General features: G+C 40.9%; 1 protein-coding gene across 3 annotated transcripts in view; it reads right to left on the bottom strand.

Moving 5' to 3' along the window:
* Window positions 1-24,095, bottom strand: part of AFF2 (AF4/FMR2 family member 2) — a 518,465-nt gene that overhangs the window by 20,614 nt on the left and 473,756 nt on the right. For all 3 annotated transcript variants that reach the window (XM_003271824.3, XM_003271823.3, XM_012498708.2), the window contains 7 exons: window positions 20,075-20,364; window positions 19,464-19,527; window positions 15,588-15,724; window positions 11,521-11,592; window positions 11,070-11,163; window positions 8,827-8,879; window positions 1,717-1,907 (listed from right to left, as the gene is read on the bottom strand). In XM_003271824.3, coding sequence (XP_003271872.1) covers window positions 1,717-1,907; window positions 8,827-8,879; window positions 11,070-11,163; window positions 11,521-11,592; window positions 15,588-15,724; window positions 19,464-19,527; window positions 20,075-20,364 — 901 coding nt within the window. The remainder of the gene's footprint in view (window positions 1-1,716; window positions 1,908-8,826; window positions 8,880-11,069; window positions 11,164-11,520; window positions 11,593-15,587; window positions 15,725-19,463; window positions 19,528-20,074; window positions 20,365-24,095) is intronic.

Here is a 24,095-nt window from a genome sequence, read left to right as displayed (position 1 = left end):
ATGAAGGAAATCCATAAATATTGAACTGCCCTCCAGTTACTAATACAAAATAAGAGAAATAGTAGAGGCAGACATGCTAGGTAAATTTTAAGATGTGTCCATCTTCACTTGCAATTCTAGAACCTCTGGATGAGTCTGGTTGTATAGGCCAGTTGTCTCTGAATTTCCAGAGGTATAGAAAAGTAGACAATTTAATAATTATCCATTGCTCAGATAACTGGTTCGGGATCTCACCAAAGGTCTCTGAGGACCTGTCATTAAACTTGCTCTCTAGATGGGCAGTGTAGCCTATTGATTAAGAGATGAGACTCTGGAATCAGACACTTCTAGATTCCTGCTTCTAACAAGCAAGAGCTGTGATAACATGGGTGAGTTTCTTAATCTCATAGAGCCTCAGTTTCCTCATGTATGAAATAAGGGCAAATGAGACAACAAATGATAAAGCAATAGTGCAGTTCTTGGCATATAGAAATTGCTGCACAAACCTGTAGAACCAATACATGCAGATATTCCCAGGAGTCAGTGTAAGTTTATAGCTGCATTGAGGGGTGAGGTCTCAAATTATGGAATGTGCTTTGTGAGCCACAAAATCTTTGAGTTATATAGATACATAATATTTTGGAGTAAGGAAAGATAATAAATCTTTGTAGAATTTCCACCTTGAACTCAGAATTTTATACTAGGTGCTTTACACCTATTATTTAATTCAACCCATCTCTATCATCCATCTGGGAAGTTTCACCATCATCATCACTGTTATGTCCATTATAGAGACAGAAGCTGGGAAGTAGCTCACAGATTTAATTAACTTGCCTATGTTGCCCAGGTAATGCATGACCCAGGTAGGATTCAAACTTAAATGATTGGGTTGCAAAATCTGCATCCTTCCTATTCCAGTGAGATGGTTTCCCCACATGCTCAGTGATACAGTAGTAATGGGTAGCCCACATTTGTCCCCACCTTGACTGGTGTGGAGCAGTCTGTGACTGCTGGGCCAGAATCAGCCAAGTCAAATGAATGGCTGGGACAAACGTGCAGTTTAATTTTACTTCCCACCTTCATTAGGGTAGTGAGGCTTTGTTGTGATCCTCAATGACAGCTAAGGTCACAGATGTCAGCATGAGTCACCAAAGACCACGGATTCACTCTGGTAAAGCAGGGTCCTCTTTGCATTTGTTTTGTAGCAAAGTTCAAGTGTCGTCATGAACAGCACCCTGATTCTTCATCCCAGCCATTGGTGTGTGAAAAGTACTAGCTGAACTTTGGCCCTTGCTTCCAAATGCAAGCTGCGTTATCGTGTACTCAACTGGAGCTAATAATTATATTGAAGGTTGAAGGCCTTAGTTCAACCTCACTTCTCAAAAAAATAATAATAATAACAGGAGCCAACAGGATCACAATTAATTTGTAAATCATTATTTTTGTCTTTGCCTCTGTTTCTCTGTGTTGATCTTTGCCAGTGAGTGAAATTCAAAACCCATCACAGTTCAAATTAGTTTAAGCTTTAAAGGAGGACAAAATTTCAGGGCTTTTTTACGCTCTCAGGAATAATAGGTCACTGTGTCAGCCCTGAGCGAACTCCATCTCCCCTTATCTAAGTCCTGGAAATCAGAGAGACAGAAACATATAAGGCCACCAAGTATAACTCAAGTCCTTCAAAGTGAAGTTAACTCCATCACGGTCTGTGAGCTATATGGGTAGAAGAGATGAGCATACCTTTGTTTTCTCTTGTCAGTTTGTCGGCCATATCCCAGTGTTCATAGCCCCGTAACACATTGCTAGTGATGTTGACGTGGCTGGCAGCCATGTGGTGAATGCGCTGGGGAATGGTGACTGGGCCATTGTTACAGTTCCCCATTGCGTTGATGGGGGAGACGTTGTTGAGAGACACTGGGGATGGAGTGTTCCTGAGGAATGGAAAGAGACAAGCCTTGTTAGGCTGGCAGGAAAGAGTGACAGTGGGGTTCTAGGCCTTCCCCATCACGCTGGGATCTCATCAGAATGCCATTTGCCAGAGTGAAGTTTAGCATAGTGTACATATGTGAAGCCCCATCAGAGTGGAGCTTGTTCTCACATCCCACTGACTCTTCTCACAGTACATCTATAGCTTTTGTCAATGCAATAGCTTTTTCCAGAGGCTCTAGTGGATACAGAGATTATTACCACCCCATACCCGCCTCATCTGACCAAGCCACCCAGAGCTACAGTGCCAGGCTATAGAATGGGGCCCACTCTTCTTCTTTTCTAACATTAAACACCAAAGTCTCCACTGCCTTTGACCACCACCGAGGGCTCCATGCACACCACTGCTTTTGTCTTCAAATACCAGAGAGGGCTGGGTGTATATTTCTCTGGCATTAATTCTACCCACAAATATAGCTCTTTCTTTGACTACATATAACAAGTGTTGTGATGTTTCAGAGAAACAGCTCAGAGCTATGATGATTTCTCTACCTGCTGCCGGAACAGCTATCAGCAGTTAGAAAACACTTGATGTCCGATACTGGTCTATCATCAAAGTGTTCTGTGGAAACCACAATGTCAGTTTGCTCCAAATACAGTTACCACAATAAACAACGTGCAATTCGTACAGCCCCCCAAGGAGCAGTATTTGGGAAGCTGGGAAAAGTAGTATTCTCTCTCTTTAGGATTCTTTAAGACATGCTACAGAGATGGGCTGTTAATTGCTGACTATTTACCTGCATGCTGATTTATAAAAAGGAGTCTTCAGAGTTTCCACTTCAGAGAGTACCAGTGTTTAGACACACATTTTCATTACATTCTTTAATATTAGCAACAAGGAGTCACCTGCTGGCTGTATACAGCATGGGGGTCGTTTTTCCTCCAGGGCCCAGGATTAGATCTGGCTACCTAAGGAACCTGAAGGCTTGCCCAGGAACAGTCACTAAAGCATGGGTGGCTTCCTGTGCACAGGAGCAAGGTCTGTGTGCCCCTCTGGTTCTCTATCCTCCTCCAGTCACACGTTGAACATCTGCCCAGGCAAACACATCAATTTGTCAGGACAGAACATAATGAGTGAGTAAATGAAATGGAGGGAAGATGTCTTTAGGACTCCATGAGTCTGCATGTTTGAAAGAATCTCTTCCTTATTCCTCTGAACACACCTTATCACACAATCAAGGAACTCTGTCTTCTGCCCCACCCCCAACCCCCTTACAGTTGCTATTGTTGGCAACTCTAGTTTTCCAGGGTGGCTTCCAGAACAGATGTGCACCCTGATGGGCAGCACATACAGATGATTTGGGGGAAACGGCAATTGTAGCATACCAAAATGCTGAAATGCTGCTGACTAGATCTGGGAACAATTACAACTGCAATGCTCTTGAGACTCACATAGACTGTGCCTACAGTTATAGGAGAGAGTTGGACCATTTCTGCAAACCATCTATTTTCTGGTATGTTCTGGTCTGGTCTGAGGGAGCAAGTTCGTCCTCACACTTGCTCTGTGCTTGTCTGGTGTGAATGGGTTCGAGAGTGTTTCTGCTATGTTTATAATTTCTGAGCTACTTTGTTACTTCTTGATAGAAAGATTTATTCTTAAGGTAGGAATGGGATGAGGAGATGTCCAAGCTAAGGGGTCTAGGCACAGAAGACAGTGAAATGACCAAAAGGCAGTGAAAGCTGGGTTTCTTTGTTGTGGTAGATTGCAAAAGCTATTTCCTAGTTTTTTTCCCCAGTGTTAGTCATTAACTCTTAAATGTCCATTTATGGCAAGAAAGAAAGACTTTCTCATTTGTAATTCTTAGAGAAAATGACAAAGCTGTCATGTGCCACAAATGTTGAAAGAAGTTAGTTAGAAAGGCATGTGACATGTGCCTGTAGTTGCAGCTACTCGGGAGGCTGAAGCGAGAGGATCGCTTGAGCCCAGGAGATTGAGGCTGCAGTGAGCCATGATCACACAACCGTGCTCCAGCCTGGGAGTCAGAGCAAGGCTGTATCATAAAAAAAAAAAAAAAAAAAAAAAAAAAAAAAAAAAAGGCCAGGCACAGGGGCTCATGCTTGTAATCCCAGTACTTTGGGAGGCCAAGGGGGTCGGACCACCTGAGGTCAGGAGTTCGAAAACCAGCCTGGCCAACATGGTGAAACACCGTCTCTACTAAAAATACAAAAAAATTAGCTGGGCTTGGTGGCACATGCCTGTAGTCCCAGCTACTTGGGAGGCTGAAGCAGGAGAATCGCTTGATCTGAAGAGGCAGAGGTTGCAGTGAGCTGAGACACTGCACTTCAGCCTGGGTGACAGAGTGCTCTATCTCCAAAAAAAACAAACAAAACAAAACAAAACAAAAAAAAGGCCAGGCGCAGGGGCTCATGCCTGTAATCCCAGTACTTTGGGAGGCCAAAGGGGTCGGATCACCTGAGGTCAGGAGTTTAAAAACCAGCCTGGCCAACATGGTGAAACCCCATCTCTACTAAAAATACAAAAATTAGCTGGGCGTGGTGGCACACGTCTGTAGTCCCAGATACTTGGGAGGCTGAAGCAGGAGAATCGCTTGATCTGAGGAGGCAGAGGTTGCAGTGAGCCGAGACACTGCACCCCAGCCTGGGTGACAGTGAGACTCCAGCTCCAAAAAAAAAAAAAAAAAAAAAAAAAAAGAAAACAAAAGGGAAAGAGAGACCACATGGTGCAGGGAAAGAGGTACTGGAATCCCAGGAGATGTGGACTCTAGCCCTGGCCCTGCCATAAAATTGCTGTGTGCCCCTGAGCACATCCCTTCTCCTTGCTCGGCCTTACTTTTCTTGACTGCAAGAAAAGGTTGGATTCGATGATTTCCAATCATGCCCAGGAGTCACAAGAGAAACCAAATCATCTCTCTTTACCACATACATCTTGAAAAGCCCTTTTTACTTTATTACACTGAAGTGTTATTGGGGACTTTTCTCCCTACTATTCTCTAATTTATTTATTTTAAATACTCAGTGGTGGAGGCAAGAAGAGCTAGGCTAAGCGTCTGTTTTCAATTGTTACTGTTCTCACACTAGGCTCTAAGGTCTGACATATTCTGATGCGCATGTCTGCACACTACCTTGTGCTCAATAAATGAAAACCTGCCTAAGAAGTTGTGACTGTGGCTAAGAGAGGGCTGATGCAGGGCCCACTCACTTCAGTGTGCTCTCCAACTCTGACTTAGCTCTCATCACTGCGTGGGGTTTCCCTTCCTGTTCTTTGTGTGTATCTACTTGCAGATCTCACCCTTTTCTCCACATTTCCATGGCACATGCAAATGAGCATGCACACAGAAGCACATGCTTCCTACCACTTCCGCCACTACCATCCTGGTCCAACCCACCATCCTCTCACCTCTAAGCCACACCCTGCCATGCTGGTCCTTGAACTTGTCAGGCATGCTCCCTCCTGCTTCAGAGGCAGCTGCCATCCCTCTGCTTGGAAGAAACTCCTCCAGTATTGCTATGGCTTGCTCTACCATCATCCTTCTCTAAAAATCCCTACTCAAGATTCAGCATGGTACCACTGCTCCCTCCCCTCTCCACAGCAGCCCTTTCTGCCTGCCTTCCTTGTTTCAGTTTTCTCCATGACACTTCCCACCACCTAGCATGCCACATGTTTGTTGTTATCTTTCTCCTTCAACAGAATGTAACCTTGATGAGGGCAGTTTTTTGTTTGTTTGTTTGGTTTTTTTTGGTCTATTTCACTCTGTGCCATACTTCAGTATCTAGAACAGTGTCTGGCATATATGTTCTCAATGAACACCAGTTGAATAAATGAATGACTTGCTTCTATTCTTTGTTTAGTATCTACTACATATAAAGTGCTCTGGAAGGTAGAAGGAGAATAGCATATATAGCACGAGGATAGGGGATATGTCTACAAAAGGCCTGGCAGAGTGTCTCACATAAGGTAGGCACTCAATAAGTATTTGGGGAATGATAGGATGGATGGCTACTTGTTGTAAAAGAGCAAAGAGTAAAATAGAGGAGCAAAATACATTCTTTTCTGGCAATCTGGAGTAAGTGCCAAAACTGTGGTGCTAAGCAAGTGCTGTGGGAATTCTAGAGGTAGGATCATTATCCTTTCTAACTTAAATAGGTAACAATTACAACAGTAATCATGGCAACAGTAGCTGCAGCAGCCATCATTTGTTGCACAGTCTCTATGTGCCAAGCATAGTTCAGGGCTTCACCAATATTCTGTCCAAGCCTCACCATAACTCTGCAGGGAAAGTTCTGCTGCCACTGTTTGTGGCCTCAGAGAAGTTCAGCTCCGTCCTGAGGGCCACAGAGCCCAGAGAGCCGAAAAGCCAGGATCTAATAGCAGGTCCATTTTCCTCCAAAGCCCATTCTCTTCATTCTCTTTCCATTCCACCATGTCACCTCAAAGTCCTGCCATCCATATTTGCCCAGCTTCTTTCTTTTTATTATCTCTCTGTGACATTCGAAATTGTTGCTCAGCCTTTTTAAAGTCTCCACAATCTGGATTCCAGAACCCTGTATCAAGAGTCAGCAAATCTGGCCCATCTTGTGTTTCTCTATGGCCTGTGAGCTCTGAATAGTTTGCAAAAGATGAACATTTGCAATTGATTTGTTGAGAGGGAACACTAACTTTGAACCCCAATTAAGCAAAATGTTATGAAAAAGATTTACATTCTTCTCACCAATAGACTTGTATTTCAAAAATTATACATAATTGTTACTATATTTTGAATCTTATCAGTAAAAATTTTGTGAAAATTTGTTTTCTCTCATATTTTTCTACATAGTAGCCTTGGTTTCACCTCTTAGCACAAAGCCCAAAATATATAGTGTCTGGTGCTTTAAATAAAAAAAGTTTCCTGGCCCCTGCTGTAAACTCAGCAGATTTTTCTGCTGCTTCTTCCAATTGCTTCTTTGCACTTTCTTTCCCCAGCTTCCACGGAAGCAGTTCCTGAATGTCTGTTCTTAACCCTCTGCTCATCTCTCCATATAATTTCCTGCAGAGCCCTTAACCACCTCTGGGCAGCTGACTTCCCCAATTGCTAGCCAGCCTAGGAGGGTTTGAAGTCAGAGGGTGCTGCTCCTGGAAGGTGCTGTGAGAACCCTCCATGGGGGACACCACCCTCATTCACACAGAAACAAGGCCATAATCTTGCTTGCAGACAAGAAGCCCTTCCTGGTCACGCAGGGAGGCCCAAGCTCCTTCTCCTAGGCTTCCACAGCACCTTGTTCATACCTGTCACCTCCTTTCACTGGACTGTGTGCTTCTGGAGTGCAGGGACCATATCAAATTCAGCTTTCTGTCCCCAGCCCATCGTGCTGCAGATGCACGCAAAGCATTTGCTGAATGAACGAGACATAACCCCTGAGTGACTGTTTTGAGTTGCCTCAGTCAAAAGCTCTGTGGCCTACCAAAGGGAATGTGCTTTCTTCATGCGAAATCTGCTTAAAAATCATTTCAGGAGGCTTTTCATGCAACTTCCCAAGCTTAGGTTGTGCTTGAGTTCTTTCGTTTCAGAATTTTTTTTACAAAAACTCTTTTTTCCCCAGTGATTCTTTAATAGCTGCTTACCTGCCCTTGCCCTTACTTTACTCTGTGCTCACAGAAAACAGAGCTGGGCCTTTCTCTGGTTATTTTTATTTTCTGAACTTATTTTTTCTCTTAAGAGAGAAGCACTCTTTCCCTTTTGTTCGTCAATATAAGAGCAAGACCTAATTCAACATTTTAAACAGTGCTTCCTTTCAGTGCAGTAATTGAGTTAATGTGTAGTTTTCAATGGATCTGTTCCCTCGCACTGAACGTTTTTATGATTTCAAAGTAGAGTTCATTGTCCCATTGCTTTTGGAGTATGTTTTCTAGATATTTATAAAGTGGCAGTAGAGACTGTTTTATTCTTGAAGAAATTATTTTGATCAGAGATGCAGGAATTTTGAAGTGATGAAAAACTGAAAAAGCAGCTTGGAGTTATAAAACGGTCTATGTCCACAGTCATCTAGTTTCCCTTCCCATCACTGAGGGGTATGGGCTTGGGCTGGTGAGGGGTATTTGGGAATCAGAGGAGAAACTGATGCTCAGGCAAGTTAGCTAACTTCACAGCTGGCACAGAACTGGGATTCAAACTCACTCTCTATAAGAGACATCTCTTCAGTGGGCCTTCGAGGGCATTGGGTCCAACCCCTTCATTTTAGCAATAAAGAACAAGCCCAGATAGAGGAAGGGGCCCTCTTAGCTTACCCTGTAAACCAAGTGCAGCTTCAGCACCAGGTCAACGGTTTTTGGGCCCCTACTCCACTGCTATTAAGACTGAGCTGTCCCAAGCAGATAGAACTCTAAATAAGGCCTCAGGCGCAGGTGAGTTCCCTGAGCCTCCAATCAGCATTATAGTGGATGCTTTTCTATCTTAGGTTAGGGCATTTTAGTATTAATATAAAAATTATCATGAAGGCTTGGATAACTGGCTGACCAAGTGCCTTCACATTTTCAGCACCATTATGCCTTTGGTTTTATTAAACAGCACTTACCATATATCAATGAATATTTCATTGGTCTTTCATTATTGAGTGAATCATTGAAAAATCACTGCAGTGGAGTTAACTTTATCCTGCCTCCCTAAAATGGCACGGTGCTTGCCATCTTATTAGCAGATATTTTTATGGCTATAATTTGGCTTAAAGATCAAATAGTTAAATAACTGTGAACCACATCTTTTTAAACTTTTCTGTCTTGCCATTAGCTGAAGCCTGGCTGAAATTTTGTATGTACAAAATGACTGTAGTTCTAGAATTGACCTTCACTCCTGACTTGTCAATGCAAAATATTTGGGGTCTATTGAATCACTCATCTTCATGAAAAAGCAATTTTCATAAAATACTTACTTTCCATTGCCTACCCATGGAGATGGTATCTGTGCGACTTTTGAAGCATTTTGCTAAAAGAGAGAGAGAGAGAGAAAGGGAAATAAGGACATCTATTTTGTGTTTTATTAATTCAGAAACAGATGGAAGTGTGATTTAGAGTACATTAATATTGATTGCAGCATTTCGGGATGCAGAGCTGGGATGTATGTGCACGTCAGCACACCACGACGCACACTCGATGAAAATAGCTGGTTAGGATAATTAGTGGGCTCCAATCAGGACCATGAAAGTCACTTGATGAAAGATCTTATATACTAAAAGGCCCAGTGAAATCAGACTCGGTTCTCCAAGAAGTGGTTTAATTATCCTCATCTGAAATTTATTCTGCAAAACAAGCTCTTCAGAGTGCAAGTAAGCTTTTCACCTTTAGCTCCAATTGCAAACTTTTTCCCTGGGATGCAGAGTGAGCTGTCATTTCTAATAATCCAAGAATGTGTCAGAGCCAAGCAGTATTTTCATTTGTTTGTTTGTTTGTTTTCAGGAATCACCTTGATTTGCTATATTTACACGCAAACCCTCATGGCTAAAGAGCTTCCCTATTTAACAAAGTGACTGGTCCAGGGATGCACTGCAATCAAATACCAAACATGCCTTTGTTCCTCTGATGGAAGTGGGCTGGTTTAAAGGATGGGCTTCCTTGTATTTTCAAGACCACATACTTGTGGACCAGAGGGAAAACTGACATTCAGCATTACCACTACAGGACAGGTATGAGGCTCATTGTGAGTTGATGCTCATCTTCTGCCTCTTTGCTGCTAGCCCAGCCCCCTTTGCAAAAGGAGGGTCAGGGAAAGAGTCAGCATTTTCGGGAGTCCAGTGAGAACGGAATACTTCTCTGGGGCTTTGTAGACCCACACCTAAGGCGCATTCTGCAGACTCCAGTTTTTAATCTCAGGAAAGCTCGACACACTCCTGGATGAATGAATTATTTAGTATTTGTTTGGAGTTTTACAATACCTGTAAACTATATAGGGTAGGCCAAAGAGGGCAAATATTACATCAGTGGGTCTCAAAGTGTGATCACAAGAACAGCAGCAGCAGCATCACCAGGGAACTTATGAGCAATACAAATTCTGGGGCCAGGCCTCAGACCTACAGAATCAGATATCTGGGGGCTGGGGAACAGCATTCTTGTTTCACAAGCCCTCTGGGGGATTCTGATGCCCACTGAAGTTCAATAAGGAACTTTGTAAAGCAGAAGTTAAGAGTGTAGACATATGAAGAGAAGAGGGCCTGTTGTATATGACTCCCTTTTACCCACATCAATACTGGCCTTATGGCATTATGGCCATACTACATAATAGCTGGGGAACATGCTCTTTTTCCCAACTGTGCCACAGTGTCTTCATAAATAGCTGTGCACTTCCACTCACTGCATGTTTCACGTAAGGCCATAATTTCGCTCATTTCAAACAACTACTTTGGTATGATTTAGCCAAGAGGTCTCATGCACTTGGCAAAAAAGAAAAAAATCATGTCCTTTTCGTTTTAGACCTGCCCAACAGAAGGAGCATTGAGTCTCCCCAACTCTAAATCATGACTGGTGTTGGAGGGTACAGTGACCAGGCCTAGTATGAAGTTGCTGTTTGCAATTTTTACCTGGGCTTATTCTCAAATTTTGGCATTGCATTTTGAGATTGCCTGTCTTTTTTGTGCTTACAAGCTAAAAGCCCCAGCTCCCTACAATATGGCTTTGTTTGTTTGTTTTGGTAACCAAAGCAATCAGTTGTTTTTAATTACAACTACTGCACTCCAAGACTCCCCATGGACAAAGGCCTTCCAGGGGTGTGGACGTGCACATACAGCCAGGGTGGCCACAGTGACTTCTCTCACTTCTGAGAGATTCCTGGGCTGACCTATCATTTAACAAAAGACTGGCCATACCTATAGCCACAAGCTGTGACCACCTCACAGAGCAGCAAAAAGGTGACATACTCCTCACTGCAACCAGGAGACTGCCAAGGGTCATTTGGTGAGTCTGGAAAAAAGTCAGGGGATTGCACCATCGTGCCTTCTCTCCCTGGAATCAAATCAGACATAAACTCCTTGCTGAGCCCTTAAGGAGGGGTAGGACGGCCATGGCCAGCGGGGAGGAGAGAGGTTAAGCCTTTGGCAGCATTTGACATTCGATAACCTGCATGTCATGTCTTATTAGTGATTTTATCATCCTGTACCTATAAATTATACAAAAAAAGCATTACCTTAAAATATTCCATCAGTGATCTGGAGTACTTCATAGCATGGTCCTTCTTCAGCTTAAACATTCTCAAATAGAGGAGTGATAAACATCGGTAGCTGTGGTGATGAGGAAAGGCTTCTGTTAATGCCAGTGCTTAGTGAAACTTTATAAACTGTTAAGAAGACTGCTGATTCACAATTTGCAGTTACTCTCCTATGGTTAGATTGAGAAACATAAGTAAATAAAGAAATTCTAAAGAGGGAAGGGGCAAGCGTTAAAATCCCATTTTGATAAGGGTGTAAATTAGGAGAGTAAATGTTTAGTCAGTGACTGAAGAAATCCATTAGTTATCCTTTAATAGTTTAATGGAAAACAAGAGTAATGATCTGGGGTAAGCAGCCTAAGTTGATCTAGAGTTTTCAAATCCTTCTATGACATTTCAGCAATTTCCTTGTGGCCTCCATGGGACTCACCATAGTACTGCTAGCTTTTTGTCCCCATCCGAAGCCAAGGGACTTGCAAAGTTCTTCAGCCTCATTGCATACCTTTGAAGAGAAAAGAAAAGCTAAAGTGAAATCTGTATTACCCTTCAGAAATGCCCAAAGTCATTTGTATTCTGATTGCCTGAATGAGTTATTCCCACATTTGCTCTGGGCAAGAGGACTGACTGGTGCATGTGGGCAAAAGCATGCTTCCCCGAAAACATACACAAAATGATGATCAAAATGTCATAAGAGGACTCATGTGAAATACAGAGTTGAACTCTGGAGAAGGCAGTGAAATCATGAGCCTTACGACAATGCTGTGGAATTACCGTGAGTTTGTGTGTGTGTGTGTGTGTGTGTCTAAATGCTGGTAAAATACTGTTTCTAGGAACACTGTAGCTAAATAATATGACTGGTTTTCAATGAGAGGTGGACAAGAATGTCAGTTTCAGTTCAGTTTATGACAGATTAGGTAAATAATATATAACTATGTCTGACATGAGCATAGGGAGACCTTAATCACACAGTTAAAAGGTCTTTTCTAATGGCTCAGGTTTTGCATATATTCCTATTGAAAGTGGTTTTGGTTTTTTTTTTTTTTTTTAAAGGAAGGTCGATTTCACAGCATTTTAAGGTCTAAGCACCCTGAATTTATGATGCTTGTATATTTTGTCTTTCTATTCTCCTTAATTGTTACTGTTCTGCACTGGGGTGATAAAAGGTTGAGTAGTTCCCATTTTTTTTCCTTTTAGCCGAGTACATCCCATTCAGGGCTTTTAGACTCTTGAAAATCAATTCATTGCATAAAATCATTGTCTGAGCTTTAATGCAATTTCACAGGTACTTGTAGTAGAATAAGTAATGGAGTTCAGTGTGGCAGAAGGAAGTTGAAAGTTCTCATTTATAAGAAGGCGACGGAAAGCCTGCAGGGCCACTGAGCTGGCATGCCTGACTCCTCGCTTTCAGCAACCTTCCCCCGCAGAACACTGGGGAGCCTAGGCTCACCCCCTAAGACTCGGCCTCCTCAGCATTCTAGCCGCCTTGCTCTCCTGGTTATTGCTCTATTTCTGTTGAGTGAACATTTTCCAGGAAAGGCACTTGTACATTTAATGTGGGTCCCTTCTTTTGTTGCAATATTAAGCAAAGGAATTTTTATTATGTAATAAATCTAGCTTTCTTTGACAGTTGGATCACTGAAATGTCAAGTCATTGTGATGCCCCACTTGTTTTCACAAATACATTTCTATTGCAGATTCCCAGAGCTCAGAGCAACTATAATTACTTGAATGAAGAAAATGGGGCTCTCTCTCTGTAGCCAGCATACTGTCGGGGAGAAAGTAATAAAAATTTCTTCAACATGATATTGCACTACTAAAAACTATGTTCACATTACACTCACCCTCTAATTGCAACCACATTTGAAGTGACTTGATAGTGGAGTTTCAATTGCTTAAATGGACCAGAAGACCTAGTTGCTTTAACTCATGTTATTCCCAACTGAAATTCCTCTCATTAAAAAAAATTATACACACATGTAATTTACAGAAAGTATAAAAAAAGTAAAACATAGAGAAGACATAAATGGGTACATGCAAAAATGGTGAAGTTGGGAACAAAACAAAACTGGTGAAATCTGAATGAAGTCTTTGGAGTGTTTCAATGTCAATGTTCAGGCTGTGATACTGTAATATAGTTAAGCAAGATGTTCCCATTGGGGGAGACTGGGTGAAGGGTACACAGGAACTCTCTGTATTAGTTCTTACAACTGCATGTGCAACTACAATTACCTCAAAATAAAGTTTAAAAACACTGACTTTAAAGTGAATGCTCGTAAATTCTCCATTGGCTTTCAGATTTCATTGAAATAAACTTCTATGGGAAGTGAAATAGCATATAGTAAAACATAAATCATGTTTTTTCCCTAAATAACTTTTTTGTGAATAATTAAAAGAAAATTACTTAATGATTCACGTTGCACTTTTACCATAAAATGAAATTTGTATTTTACTTTCATATTTTTAAGACAGCATGTGTTTTCTTAAAAGAAAATAAGAAAGAAGCATATGCAGAGAGGGAAAACACCCATAATCTCACTCACTTATTACAGCTATGATTTCATTTCCCTTCCAGTTTGGTTCAGATGCATATACAAACTTTTCATGATCATAATTGTAGTGTGCATGTTATTCTGCAGCTTGATTTTATTTTAACATCATATTATAAATATATTTTGTGTGGCTACATAGTCTCTGTCATTGTTGTATTTCAATCACTGCAAAGTATTCTGTTGAGTGTCCTACTATGCAATTACTTTTCTATTATTATTTGGTGTGCTTCCAATTGTGTGCTATTATATATAATGTCAAATTGAACACCATACCGATTACCTGTTCTAGTCTTTACAATTGTTTTCTTCAGGAGAGAAAACTCAGATTTCCACAGTTAAAGTACTGGATCAAAAGATATGAATACTCATTTGTATGGCTTTCCCTACACAATGCCAAATTTCCCTCAATTTACAATAATCAATTTCCATTCCCATCAGCTGCGTAGGAGAGGTCTCGTTCACTGCTAGGCCTTTTTTTGCTGTAGTTTTTAGTGCTAGATATTAACATTGTTACGTTTTCTTGTTAATTTAAAAAGTGCCTTGTTTTAATTTGCATTTTTGAATGAATAGAGAGCATGAATTGTCCCTGTGTTTGTTCACTAATGTTTCCCTTCAGTTTTGAATCCTTATAATTTTTGCCAGTATGTTCACCTTGTGTATCTTTGAAAATCACAGGTAGTTTGACTAGACACTGAGCATTCAATTTCTCCTTGAAAGCTACAGAATGGTGGTGGTGCTTTTCACAGTATATAAAATAAGTCAAGGAGAAATACTTGACACTTTTCTCAGTGCCTACATTTCAGAGCAGTGCAAAGAGAAAGATGGCTGATTGGCTCAGCAGGCAAGGCTAGAGCTGCCCTTATAATCACCCTACTTTTGTGGCTCTAACTAAACTTCTGATTCTATGTGAGCAGAGTTGCTTTAAAGAAAATAGTTCTTTTTATCTTTTGGAATGTGTCACTGGGAAAATATGCACACTAAATCTGTCCAATGTTTGTCTGAAGATTTAGGTACAAATATCCTCAGATTTGTAACAGTTAATGCAGGTACAAGCAAGATAGTATAAACCAGTCCTGGCATTATTGATTAATCAAGCCAGATGGGACTGGACATAGGACTTTTCAGGTAAAAAACTGCTTATTCAATCAATCAAAAGTGATTATTTAGTCCATCTAGTGAACGATGGTGCTTATCCACTATTCAGGGGTGGATTAAATTACTGTACAAATATCTAAAAATCACTGGATAACACCAGAATGGATTATTTCTTCTTCTACCTCTTCTTCCTCTTCTTCTATGAATTTTTTGATAACACAGAATTTCTACACCACCAAGACCAACAGCCAGAAAATTTCATTTAAAATGTAAATGAAACCAATAATGTGTGCAGTTAATATCCCCTCTCTTATTCTCATCCTCTCATCTGTACCGCCAGCCCCTACTAGCACCTCATCTATTTCCCTAATTCCAGATGCATGGAAAGTCTACTCCACACCTGCAGCCTTAAACACCAACTCTGAGTTGGAACAGTGCCCCTCCCTTTTTAATAACCAAGATAAAAATTTTTAGAAAACATGGTTTGTAATAGAAATCCTAAGAGCACCATTTTTTTGAATTATAAAACTGCACCTTTGAAAAGATAAGTCAATGCTAAATGGTAAAATGATTATACTTATTTCTACCCACTACATTTCCATTTTAATGTTACGAATATTGAAAATTATAACACTCACATTATAACTTCTGGAGGGGATAATTTATAAAATCAGCGTTCATCAATTATAAATTTTCCATGATATTAATAAAATGGCAAGAACTAATTATGATGACTTCTAAGAGGATGGCTTGGACAAATTATTAATAAGTGGAAATGATATATTTTTTAAAACATAGCTTCTAATTCTAGCTGAAATGAGTGTAGGAAGATGATTGCAGAAAGGCCACTCACCTGAGGAGCTCCACAGTCTCAGAGTACATGGTGTATGGGGACTTTGCTTCCAGAGGGTCGCGTTCCATGGCATTGCCACATTCAGTGAAGGAGAGGGCAGCATCAGCATAATTCACAGCTTTGCCAAATTTCTCGAACTGAAACAGGAAGAGGACTCGTCAAGATAATACTCTCTGTTTTCTCCTTCATATAAAAGAGTGGTTTGAAACTGGGGGGTAGTTTTGCCCCCTTCCCACAGGGAACATTTGGCAATGTCTGGAGACACTTTCAGTTGTCACCCCTGGGGAGAGAGGGCATCTGGTGAACAGGGGCCAGAAATGCTTATAAACTTCTGCAATGCCCAAAATAGCTCCCACGATAGAGAATGAACTGGCCCAAAATGTCAGCAGTGCCCAGGCTAAGAAACCCTGATACAGAAGACAATGTATGAATTGGTCTTAACAATGAAGTTACTGGCTTAAGGTTCTATCATCATGACACCAAGGCTAGTTGAGAAGAGAAAAATGCAGGCAGGGTATCGTATGTGGTTTGTGGCAATGTTGTTGCTGTTATTGCTATCTTTTTGGTGGACCTGAATCCAAATCATCGCTTCAACTAGTTTCTATTCATGAAATTTACTAAACTATCTGCTCACTGTAGTGTCCTATAGACAGTACTTGCAACTAAGGGCTGCTTTTTATAAGTCTCACGGACAATGAACACATGCATTTTTGCTTTAGAACTCTGTGAGCACATCAACTTCACTCTCAGGAGAAGATTAACAAATTGATGCTATTGTCATGAAAAATGGGAAGCTGTAGTATGACTGTTGACAATAATCACATCACTTTCCTTGTAAATGATAGTTTGAAATAGTGTGTCAAAAAGTCAAAAAATATAGTACTACTAAATATTTTAGTTTAGTAAAATTTTATTGCAAAGGTTTTAGCCCTGATAATGGTCATGATTAAACTGACTTAGACATACTGATTTCTTTTTTATGTGTAATGAATATTATATATGACACTTTTATAGTGAGCATTTTATAACAGGATTTAACATTTTCAATTTTTGATAGCAGGATGTAAGAATTCCACTAATATGGTATTTTATGTAAAAGAAGGAATATAATGCAGATTTAGCTATTTTAATTTTCTTGTATAACTTTTATCAAAATATTTTCTATGCAACTGTGAAAGTTTCAATTCTCAAAATGCCAGAGTAGCTGTCTCTAGCAAAGGATTAAGTACAACTATAAAATGATTAGTTAGAGGTCCTGCAGAATCTCTTAATGTAAATGACTTTTTACAATAAATGTTCTTCAGCTTTTATGAGCTGCAGGAATTCTGTGGTTTTCTTTCTGTAAGCTACCGTGGAGAAATATCGGTTTCAAGCAAATTCAAGCTGATTTCGTGAAAACCTGTGTACATATATGCAAACTAGGTCCTTTCTCTTTTGCCTTACAAGACAATTTCCTTAGGTCATCTGGCTCCACTGGCTCTCTCATTTGGAAATTTTTCTTAGATCCTGATTTCTGAAACCGACTTTTCATTCATAACCCAATAGCTGGAGAGATCTGTAAAGATCGCCTAGCCTAAACCCCTTCTTCCCTAGGAGTAGCTGATGTCCAGACAGAAAATTACATGACCACAATGCCAATTAATAGTCAAGTTATGCCGCCTACCCCTGGGACTGTTTCCCCATCCATAAAATGAGTGGCTTAAACTATAAGGGTGCTTCCCAGGCTAATATACGCATAAGCCTAGCAAAAATATCATTCCTCTAAGTGTTCTGCAACCTTTTTTTTTTTCAATATCACCCCCCAACAACAACAAGGAATTTTTAAGATACAGTCAGCCCTCTGTATCAGTGGGTTCTGCATCCATGGATTTAACCAATCTTAAATCAAAAATATTCAGAAAAAAATGAATGGTTCCATTTGCACTGAACATATACAGACTTTTTCTTGTCATCATTCCCTAAACAATTCAGTGTAACAACTCTTAACATAGCATTGCATTGTATTAGATACTATAAGTGATCTAGAGATGATTTAATGTATATTAGAGGATGTGAACAGGTTATATGCAAATGGCCATTTTATATCAGAGGCTTGAGCATCTGAGGATTTTGGTGTCCGAGGGGGTCCTGGAACCAATCTTCTATGGATACAGAGGGATCACTGTATTTTTTTCACGTACCCCCAATGAAATTTTAATACAAGAAATATATTTATTCTCCCTTTATGCCCTGTGGCCCTTTGGAGGGTCACACCCCATTGAAATAACTAAGACCTTTTCACCCCATCTCCAAAGCCAATTTTTGCCCCCATAGGGGCAGCATCTCCCCAATTGGGAATGCATATTCTAAATGGATTAGGCCAAATGTGATCCCTTGAAAGATATACATATAAACACAACCTTGGAATGTAGAGTGATGTTAGTTCATAATCATATGTATATATGTCTGTGGTACCGATTTTTCTCAGTTCTTCAAACATTTCACTTACATGGTCTCCTATATACATCCCAGTCTTCATCAGCTCATGTAACAGCTTGTCAGTGGAACATGTGTATGCTCCCTAACCCCAATTTTGACAGAGGGCAAACCCTAGGAGCACTTGAGTGCTCTGTAGTGCCACAGAGTTGAGGACATGTAGAGAAAACCTTTGGTCTTTGAGGCAGCAGCATTACCATCCAGTGCCTTTCAAATCTCTCATCACCTATGCAATGGTCACAGGCACAGTTGTCCTGGCATCTCCAATGGAGCTAGCACCCAGCCTGCCTTGTCATTTTTGTCTGCAGGAGCAGGGGAAAATTGCTTCTAAGGAACAATTTACACCACAGAAAGGTCACCTGCAGACACTAAGCAATTTGTACTACAGCAGGGAAATGACAGAAAGTAGGGGAATGGCAGATGTAAGGATCATGGACAGTTGATGTTGGCCACACACTAGTCATGGTATTTCATCACAGCATTCCCAATATCAAACACCACTGGGACAAATAAGTCCTAGCAGGACACAATGCAATGTTTGAGGATGCTATTTTTTAACCCAATGGGGTTTGGTCAAAGTGAGAAGCCTGAATTTAGGGCCTTCCCTAGGACAGTGGTTCTTAAATATCTGCACTTGGGAGTCTCCTGGGGAGCTTTAATACTCATTCCTGGGTCCCAGTCTCAGAAATTCTTATTTCATTGGTCTGGGATATGGGCTAGGCATCAGAGTTATTCTAAAGCTTTCAATGTGATGTGTGGTTGAAACCCACTGTTAGGAGCCTCAACCAAATCAAACAACTCAAAATGTTAAGCTTATCACTGATCTAGGTGGCTAAAACCCTTGGAGGCAGCTGGGCAAAGTATCTTGAGAAATCCAGATGACAGCATTTCTTTTCTCTGCTTGGGGCCCCAGCCTAACTGTGGGGCTCACTCTGAAAACATGTCATCAAATGCAGCAAGGAGCTGAGTTTTTCCTCAGGCCTAGTTTTCCCAAAGCCAATTGTTAAGGCCATTTAGACAGCTCTAAACAACTCTCACATTCCCACACGAGTTCTGGCTTACTGGACCAAAAAAGCACACCATTTCCAGGGAAGTTTCATAAGTCATTCTAAATTCACTTGAAAGATAATGACAGTGGTATATGCCATTGAGCTTCTGAAGTTGGGGTAAGGGGAAGAACAGTGGGAAAACAAATGACATGATAACCAAGCCCTGAGAACTTTGGGAATTACAGAGCTAAGTAATTCACTAGTTCAAATCTCCCTATGTCAGGGCAGCAATGTGTTGACAGGCAGGTGTGGGCTGTGATACTGAAAATTTGTTTGGAAAAGTGCTTTCTTTGTTTTCCTTTGAAACATAAATCCTTAACGGGAACAAAGCAATGAGAAAAAGGAAACCTACCAGTGCATCAGCTTTGTGCTTCAGCTTCTTAGCTTCTTGCATGTAATAATCAGCATTGTGAACCCTAAATAAACAAAACAAGCTCTTTCAGAAACCAATGCTTCATCTTTTCATTAAAAGACTGAATCATCAAACCCTTTCTGCTATAAATTTATTCCCATATAATGCCTTGAAAAAGGCAGACTAATGCTGTCATTCATATCATAACCAACCTTGAAATAATACTGTAAATGAAATCTGAAGTACATAATGGCCCATTAGGATAAATAACCACATCCTCCAACCCCAACCATTACAGTTGTCCAAATAGATCAGACAAAACCTAGCTATACATCTATGTGTTGGTTATATGTGAGGACATGGATAGGAAAGGACAAAACAATCTGCCTTTGGAACAGTAACTGCTGCATAATTACAATGGGCCAAAAACATTTCTTGGTGGGGACAGAGTGGTGAGTGTGTACGCAGGGGGTGGGGTGTACTTCTAAGGGTATAGGATTTGATGCTGAGGTCTTATTTGGGGTGACACATGCACAGCACTAGAAAAGCCATGCTACCCCCACCCCCCATTCACTACTCCAAACTGTCCATGATAATCTGGAACAACATACGAGTCATCAAAAGTGAGCTTGGGTCTCCGGACATTGGTGCTGCTGCTGGATAGAAGGGGCAGAGCCGCCCAGGACGTCATCTCCAGGTGACTGCTATCCATGAGGCCAGTAGTGATGGTAGAGGTGATGGTAGAAATGGTAGTGGTAGTAGTTGTGGTGGTGGCCGTGGCGGTGGCAGTAGCTGTGACAGTGGTGGTGACAATGGCAGTAGCAGTGACAGTAGCAGTGGCAATAGCAGTATTGGTGACAGTGATGGTGGCAGAGGATGCCTTTTTTGGAGTGTCCCCCTCCTGGGAAAAAGGAGGACAAATAGTTTCCATTAGCTCCAGCTTTTTAAAACATCTTGTCATAAATGCTTTGAATGTCAAGCACCTTACGAAAGAAGGCAAAAAAAAGAAAGAAAGAAAGAAAGAAAGAAAGAAAGAAAGAAAGAAAGAAAGAAAGAAAGAAAGAAAACAATGCACACAGCTTGAGGATAAATAGGTGACCCTGGATATTTTATGAATGCCATGAATCACCAGCTTTTGTTCTATGATGACACCAAACATCAAGCTAATTGGGTGCTGTGATTACATAGCTCCACCATCCCATTAAGACGGCCACGGCAAAGGTCTAAATCCAGTGGTAAATGTGAGGGGAAAGGGAAGGAAGAATATAGAGAGGAGAGAGGAGGACGGAGGGAGAAAGGAAGAGATGCATGGACAAAGAGAGGGAGAGATAGAGAAATTAAATAAATCCCTTAACCCCGATGTGGATATTTTTGATAAGGGAACCAACCCAGAAGCTTTCTCTAGGGTAAGTAACGTACTCAGGTCACTCTGCAAAATACCGGATACGGTCCAGCAAAATACCAGGAAACTGTACTCTAATCATCCCTGCCCTGGCTGAACTGAGGTTGAAGCAGCCCTTTTGTTCATGTGAGGCACTTGATTGGTTTCTAGCTAAGTGAAATGTGAGTGTGTCTCCATTTTGTTTTGAAATCTTGGGATGGTGAAGCCTCATTTCTACCAGGTCCAAAATCAAATGGGTAAGATATTTACAAGGGCTTTGCTTTGAACTGTCATTGCTATAGAGAGGATGGAGAAAGGAGGTGGTAAGATTTGTAATTATGTGACAGTGTGGTATCACAAGACTACCTGCCGTGTTCAGGTGGCTGACTCTGCCCTCCCGCCCCCACCAACTGTGGGACTCTCCTGACTGTTCTCTCTCTGACCATACTTCCCATGGTGCCTCCTCTTCCTTCTGCTCTTCTGAATTGGTATCTCTCTAAGGTTGGTGTTCCCCAAAGTTCACTCCGCAGTTCTCTTCTTTCCTGATATGATCTGTCAATCTTGTGTGTTGTTGGCACAGATTCAACAATAAGTAGGTAACACCCAAATGGAAACCTCAATCTTACCCAATCTCCAAAGCTCCAGCCTACAGTGACCATCTTAGGACAATTCTACCAACATGGCCATTAGCACCTCAAATTTTTGGCAAATCAAATCACTAATCAAACCAGTTTCCTCTTTCTGTTAATGGTAGGATGGTCTTCCCTGTCATCAAAGCTGAATTTCTCCGTGTCAATAAAGAGTTTCCAAACTGACTTTGGCACAGTGACACAGGGAACTGCAGTAGTATCTGGGTTAGCGGCACCGAATCTGGCAAGGTAGAGACTCCCCACCTTTCCTTCCATTTGAGCTGCTCTGCTTTAATCGGCTTTATATATTGAAGTTCTGAAAATTACTTTGCTTTGAAAAATGATAATGCTCCTAGAACTCTTTTTGAAAACCATTGCTCTATTTCATCTTTAATTTTTTTCCCTCAACATTACCAGTTAATTGCAGTTAATTACTCCTATTAATTGTATCTCCCCAACATCTCTTGAATTTGTCCCTTTCTCCCTCAAAGCCTCAAAATGCAGGCCCTCACGGCTTCTCACTGAGACTAACAAAGTCTCCTGACTGGACTTCCAGCCCTTGAGCTAGCTTCTCCCTCCACCCTCAATCTGCTGTCTGCTAGCTTGAGCTTCCTGAACAAAGTTCCTAGCATCTCCCTGCCCTGCACTCAAATGCACACTCAAAGCTGAAGCTCCTTTGCTGGCATTCAAGGCCCTACCTGATTTGGCTGCAGCTTTCGGCCCAATCTCTGACTGTTCCCTTCCATGAACCTTAGTTTCAACTGAACTGAACATGTCCCTGCTTTTTTCACTTTCCTGATTTGATACATGTGAAGTTTTAGATTTCAAAAAGCCTTCCATTCATTTGTTTCTTTTTTAACTACCTTGTGATAATTTATTCAACTTATTATTTTTATTGCATTTTGAAATTTTTATAATTGTGGTAAAACACAGATATAATAAAATTTATCATCTTAACCATTCTTAAGTGTACAGTTCAGTCATGTTAAGTACATTCACATTGTTGTGCAACCAATCTCCAGAACTCTTTTCATCTTGCAAAACTGAAACTCTGTACCCATTAAACAGTATCTCCCCATTTACCCTTTGCCTTAGACCCTTGCAACCCCCATTCTACTGTCTGTCTCTATGAATTTAACTACTCTAGGGACCTCATGTCAATGGAATCATATGGTCTTGGCCTTTGGTGTCTGGCTTATTTCACTTAGCATAATGTCTCAAAGGTTCATCCATGTTGTAGCATATGACAGGATTTCCTTCCTTTTCCACTGTGTGGATAGACCACATTTTCTTCATCCACTTCCCTTCATTTTTAAACCCTACTCATCTATTAAGGATCAACTCAGGAAATGCCTCCTCCACCAGGAAAACTACCTTATGCCTACAGCCAGAAGTGCTTTAATCCTCCTTGGACCATTCAGAGACCTGTCTCTATCCCTGCCCTAAGACACCAATCACCAGCTATTTTATATTCTAGTCCTTTGAGCACGTGTCTCATTGCTCACTTTAGACTGAGAGCTCTTTGAGCACTGGAGCCATCTCTGATTTACGATACTATCCCTCCACCCCACAGCCCAGTGCCCTCAGTGTTTGCTGAGTGCATGCATGCACGTATGCACGGACACTTGCCATAGTCAACAGGGTCACTTTAAAGATAAAAGCCAAATGTGAAATGTATTTCTTATATTTATATGGATCTTTTACACTTCATCCTGGACCTTCTGAATACAAAATAATTATTACCACCTAGATCTCACTGATATAAATGTGCTGAGAACCTATGCATCTACAAATTGTTATGATGGATACGAAGAAAATGAGGATTTTTTTTCAACCCAGACATTTTAAAGGAAACAGAGCCATAAAAAACTTGTAAGCCAGCTTTGTGTCTCCACTGCCACAGCCAGATTGGCCTAGACCAAACAGTTAGGCCAGCCCAAGACAGTGTCATTTGTCTCTATGGCCAAGATATGTGTGGCAAGAACCCCAAAACATTACATCCACCATACGTGGCATTTATGTCAGTCCTGGCACATCTGACTGGAAATGGCTGAATTCAGCCGTGATCATGTAAGTTATATAAAAATGTCATCTCTCCACACTCACTCACCCGTTGAGTTAATAAACAGGACTTCATGCCTAAATGGAATAGAGAAGACTCTGCGAGCACAAAATTGCAAACGTTTTTGGAGCTAGAAGCTTTATAGATCATCTAGTCAAATCCACTCATTTTATTATCTCAGAGATGTTTCATGATTGGCCCAGAGTCATAGAGCAAATTTGTTGCAGTGCTAGCACTATACAAGTTAAGAGTTAAGTGTCTTAACTCACAGACTAAGGCAAAAATTATGCCACAAAGTCTCCTAGATTTCAAATCACTAATAGAAAGAATGGCCCAAGAAGAGGCACTGGTTGCTCACTGCTATCAGAGAAGCCTAGTGATTTCCCTAAGAAGGATGATATATTTCTAGGAGCAAATATTAATATATTTATCATGTTTCCCCAGTAGATTTTAGCCCTTGTGGAAATGACTTTGCAGATTCTTTTAAGCATTATCATTGTCATTATAACATCTGTATCATTTATAATCCCTAATTATTTGTGACAATATACTAGGCACTA

This window comes from Nomascus leucogenys, chromosome X (assembly GCF_006542625.1).
Source record: "Nomascus leucogenys isolate Asia chromosome X, Asia_NLE_v1, whole genome shotgun sequence".
Lineage (NCBI taxonomy): Eukaryota > Metazoa > Chordata > Mammalia > Primates > Hylobatidae > Nomascus > Nomascus leucogenys.
The sequence above is the reverse complement of the archived record's forward strand: the minus strand, read 5'-3'. Positions and strand labels throughout refer to the sequence as shown.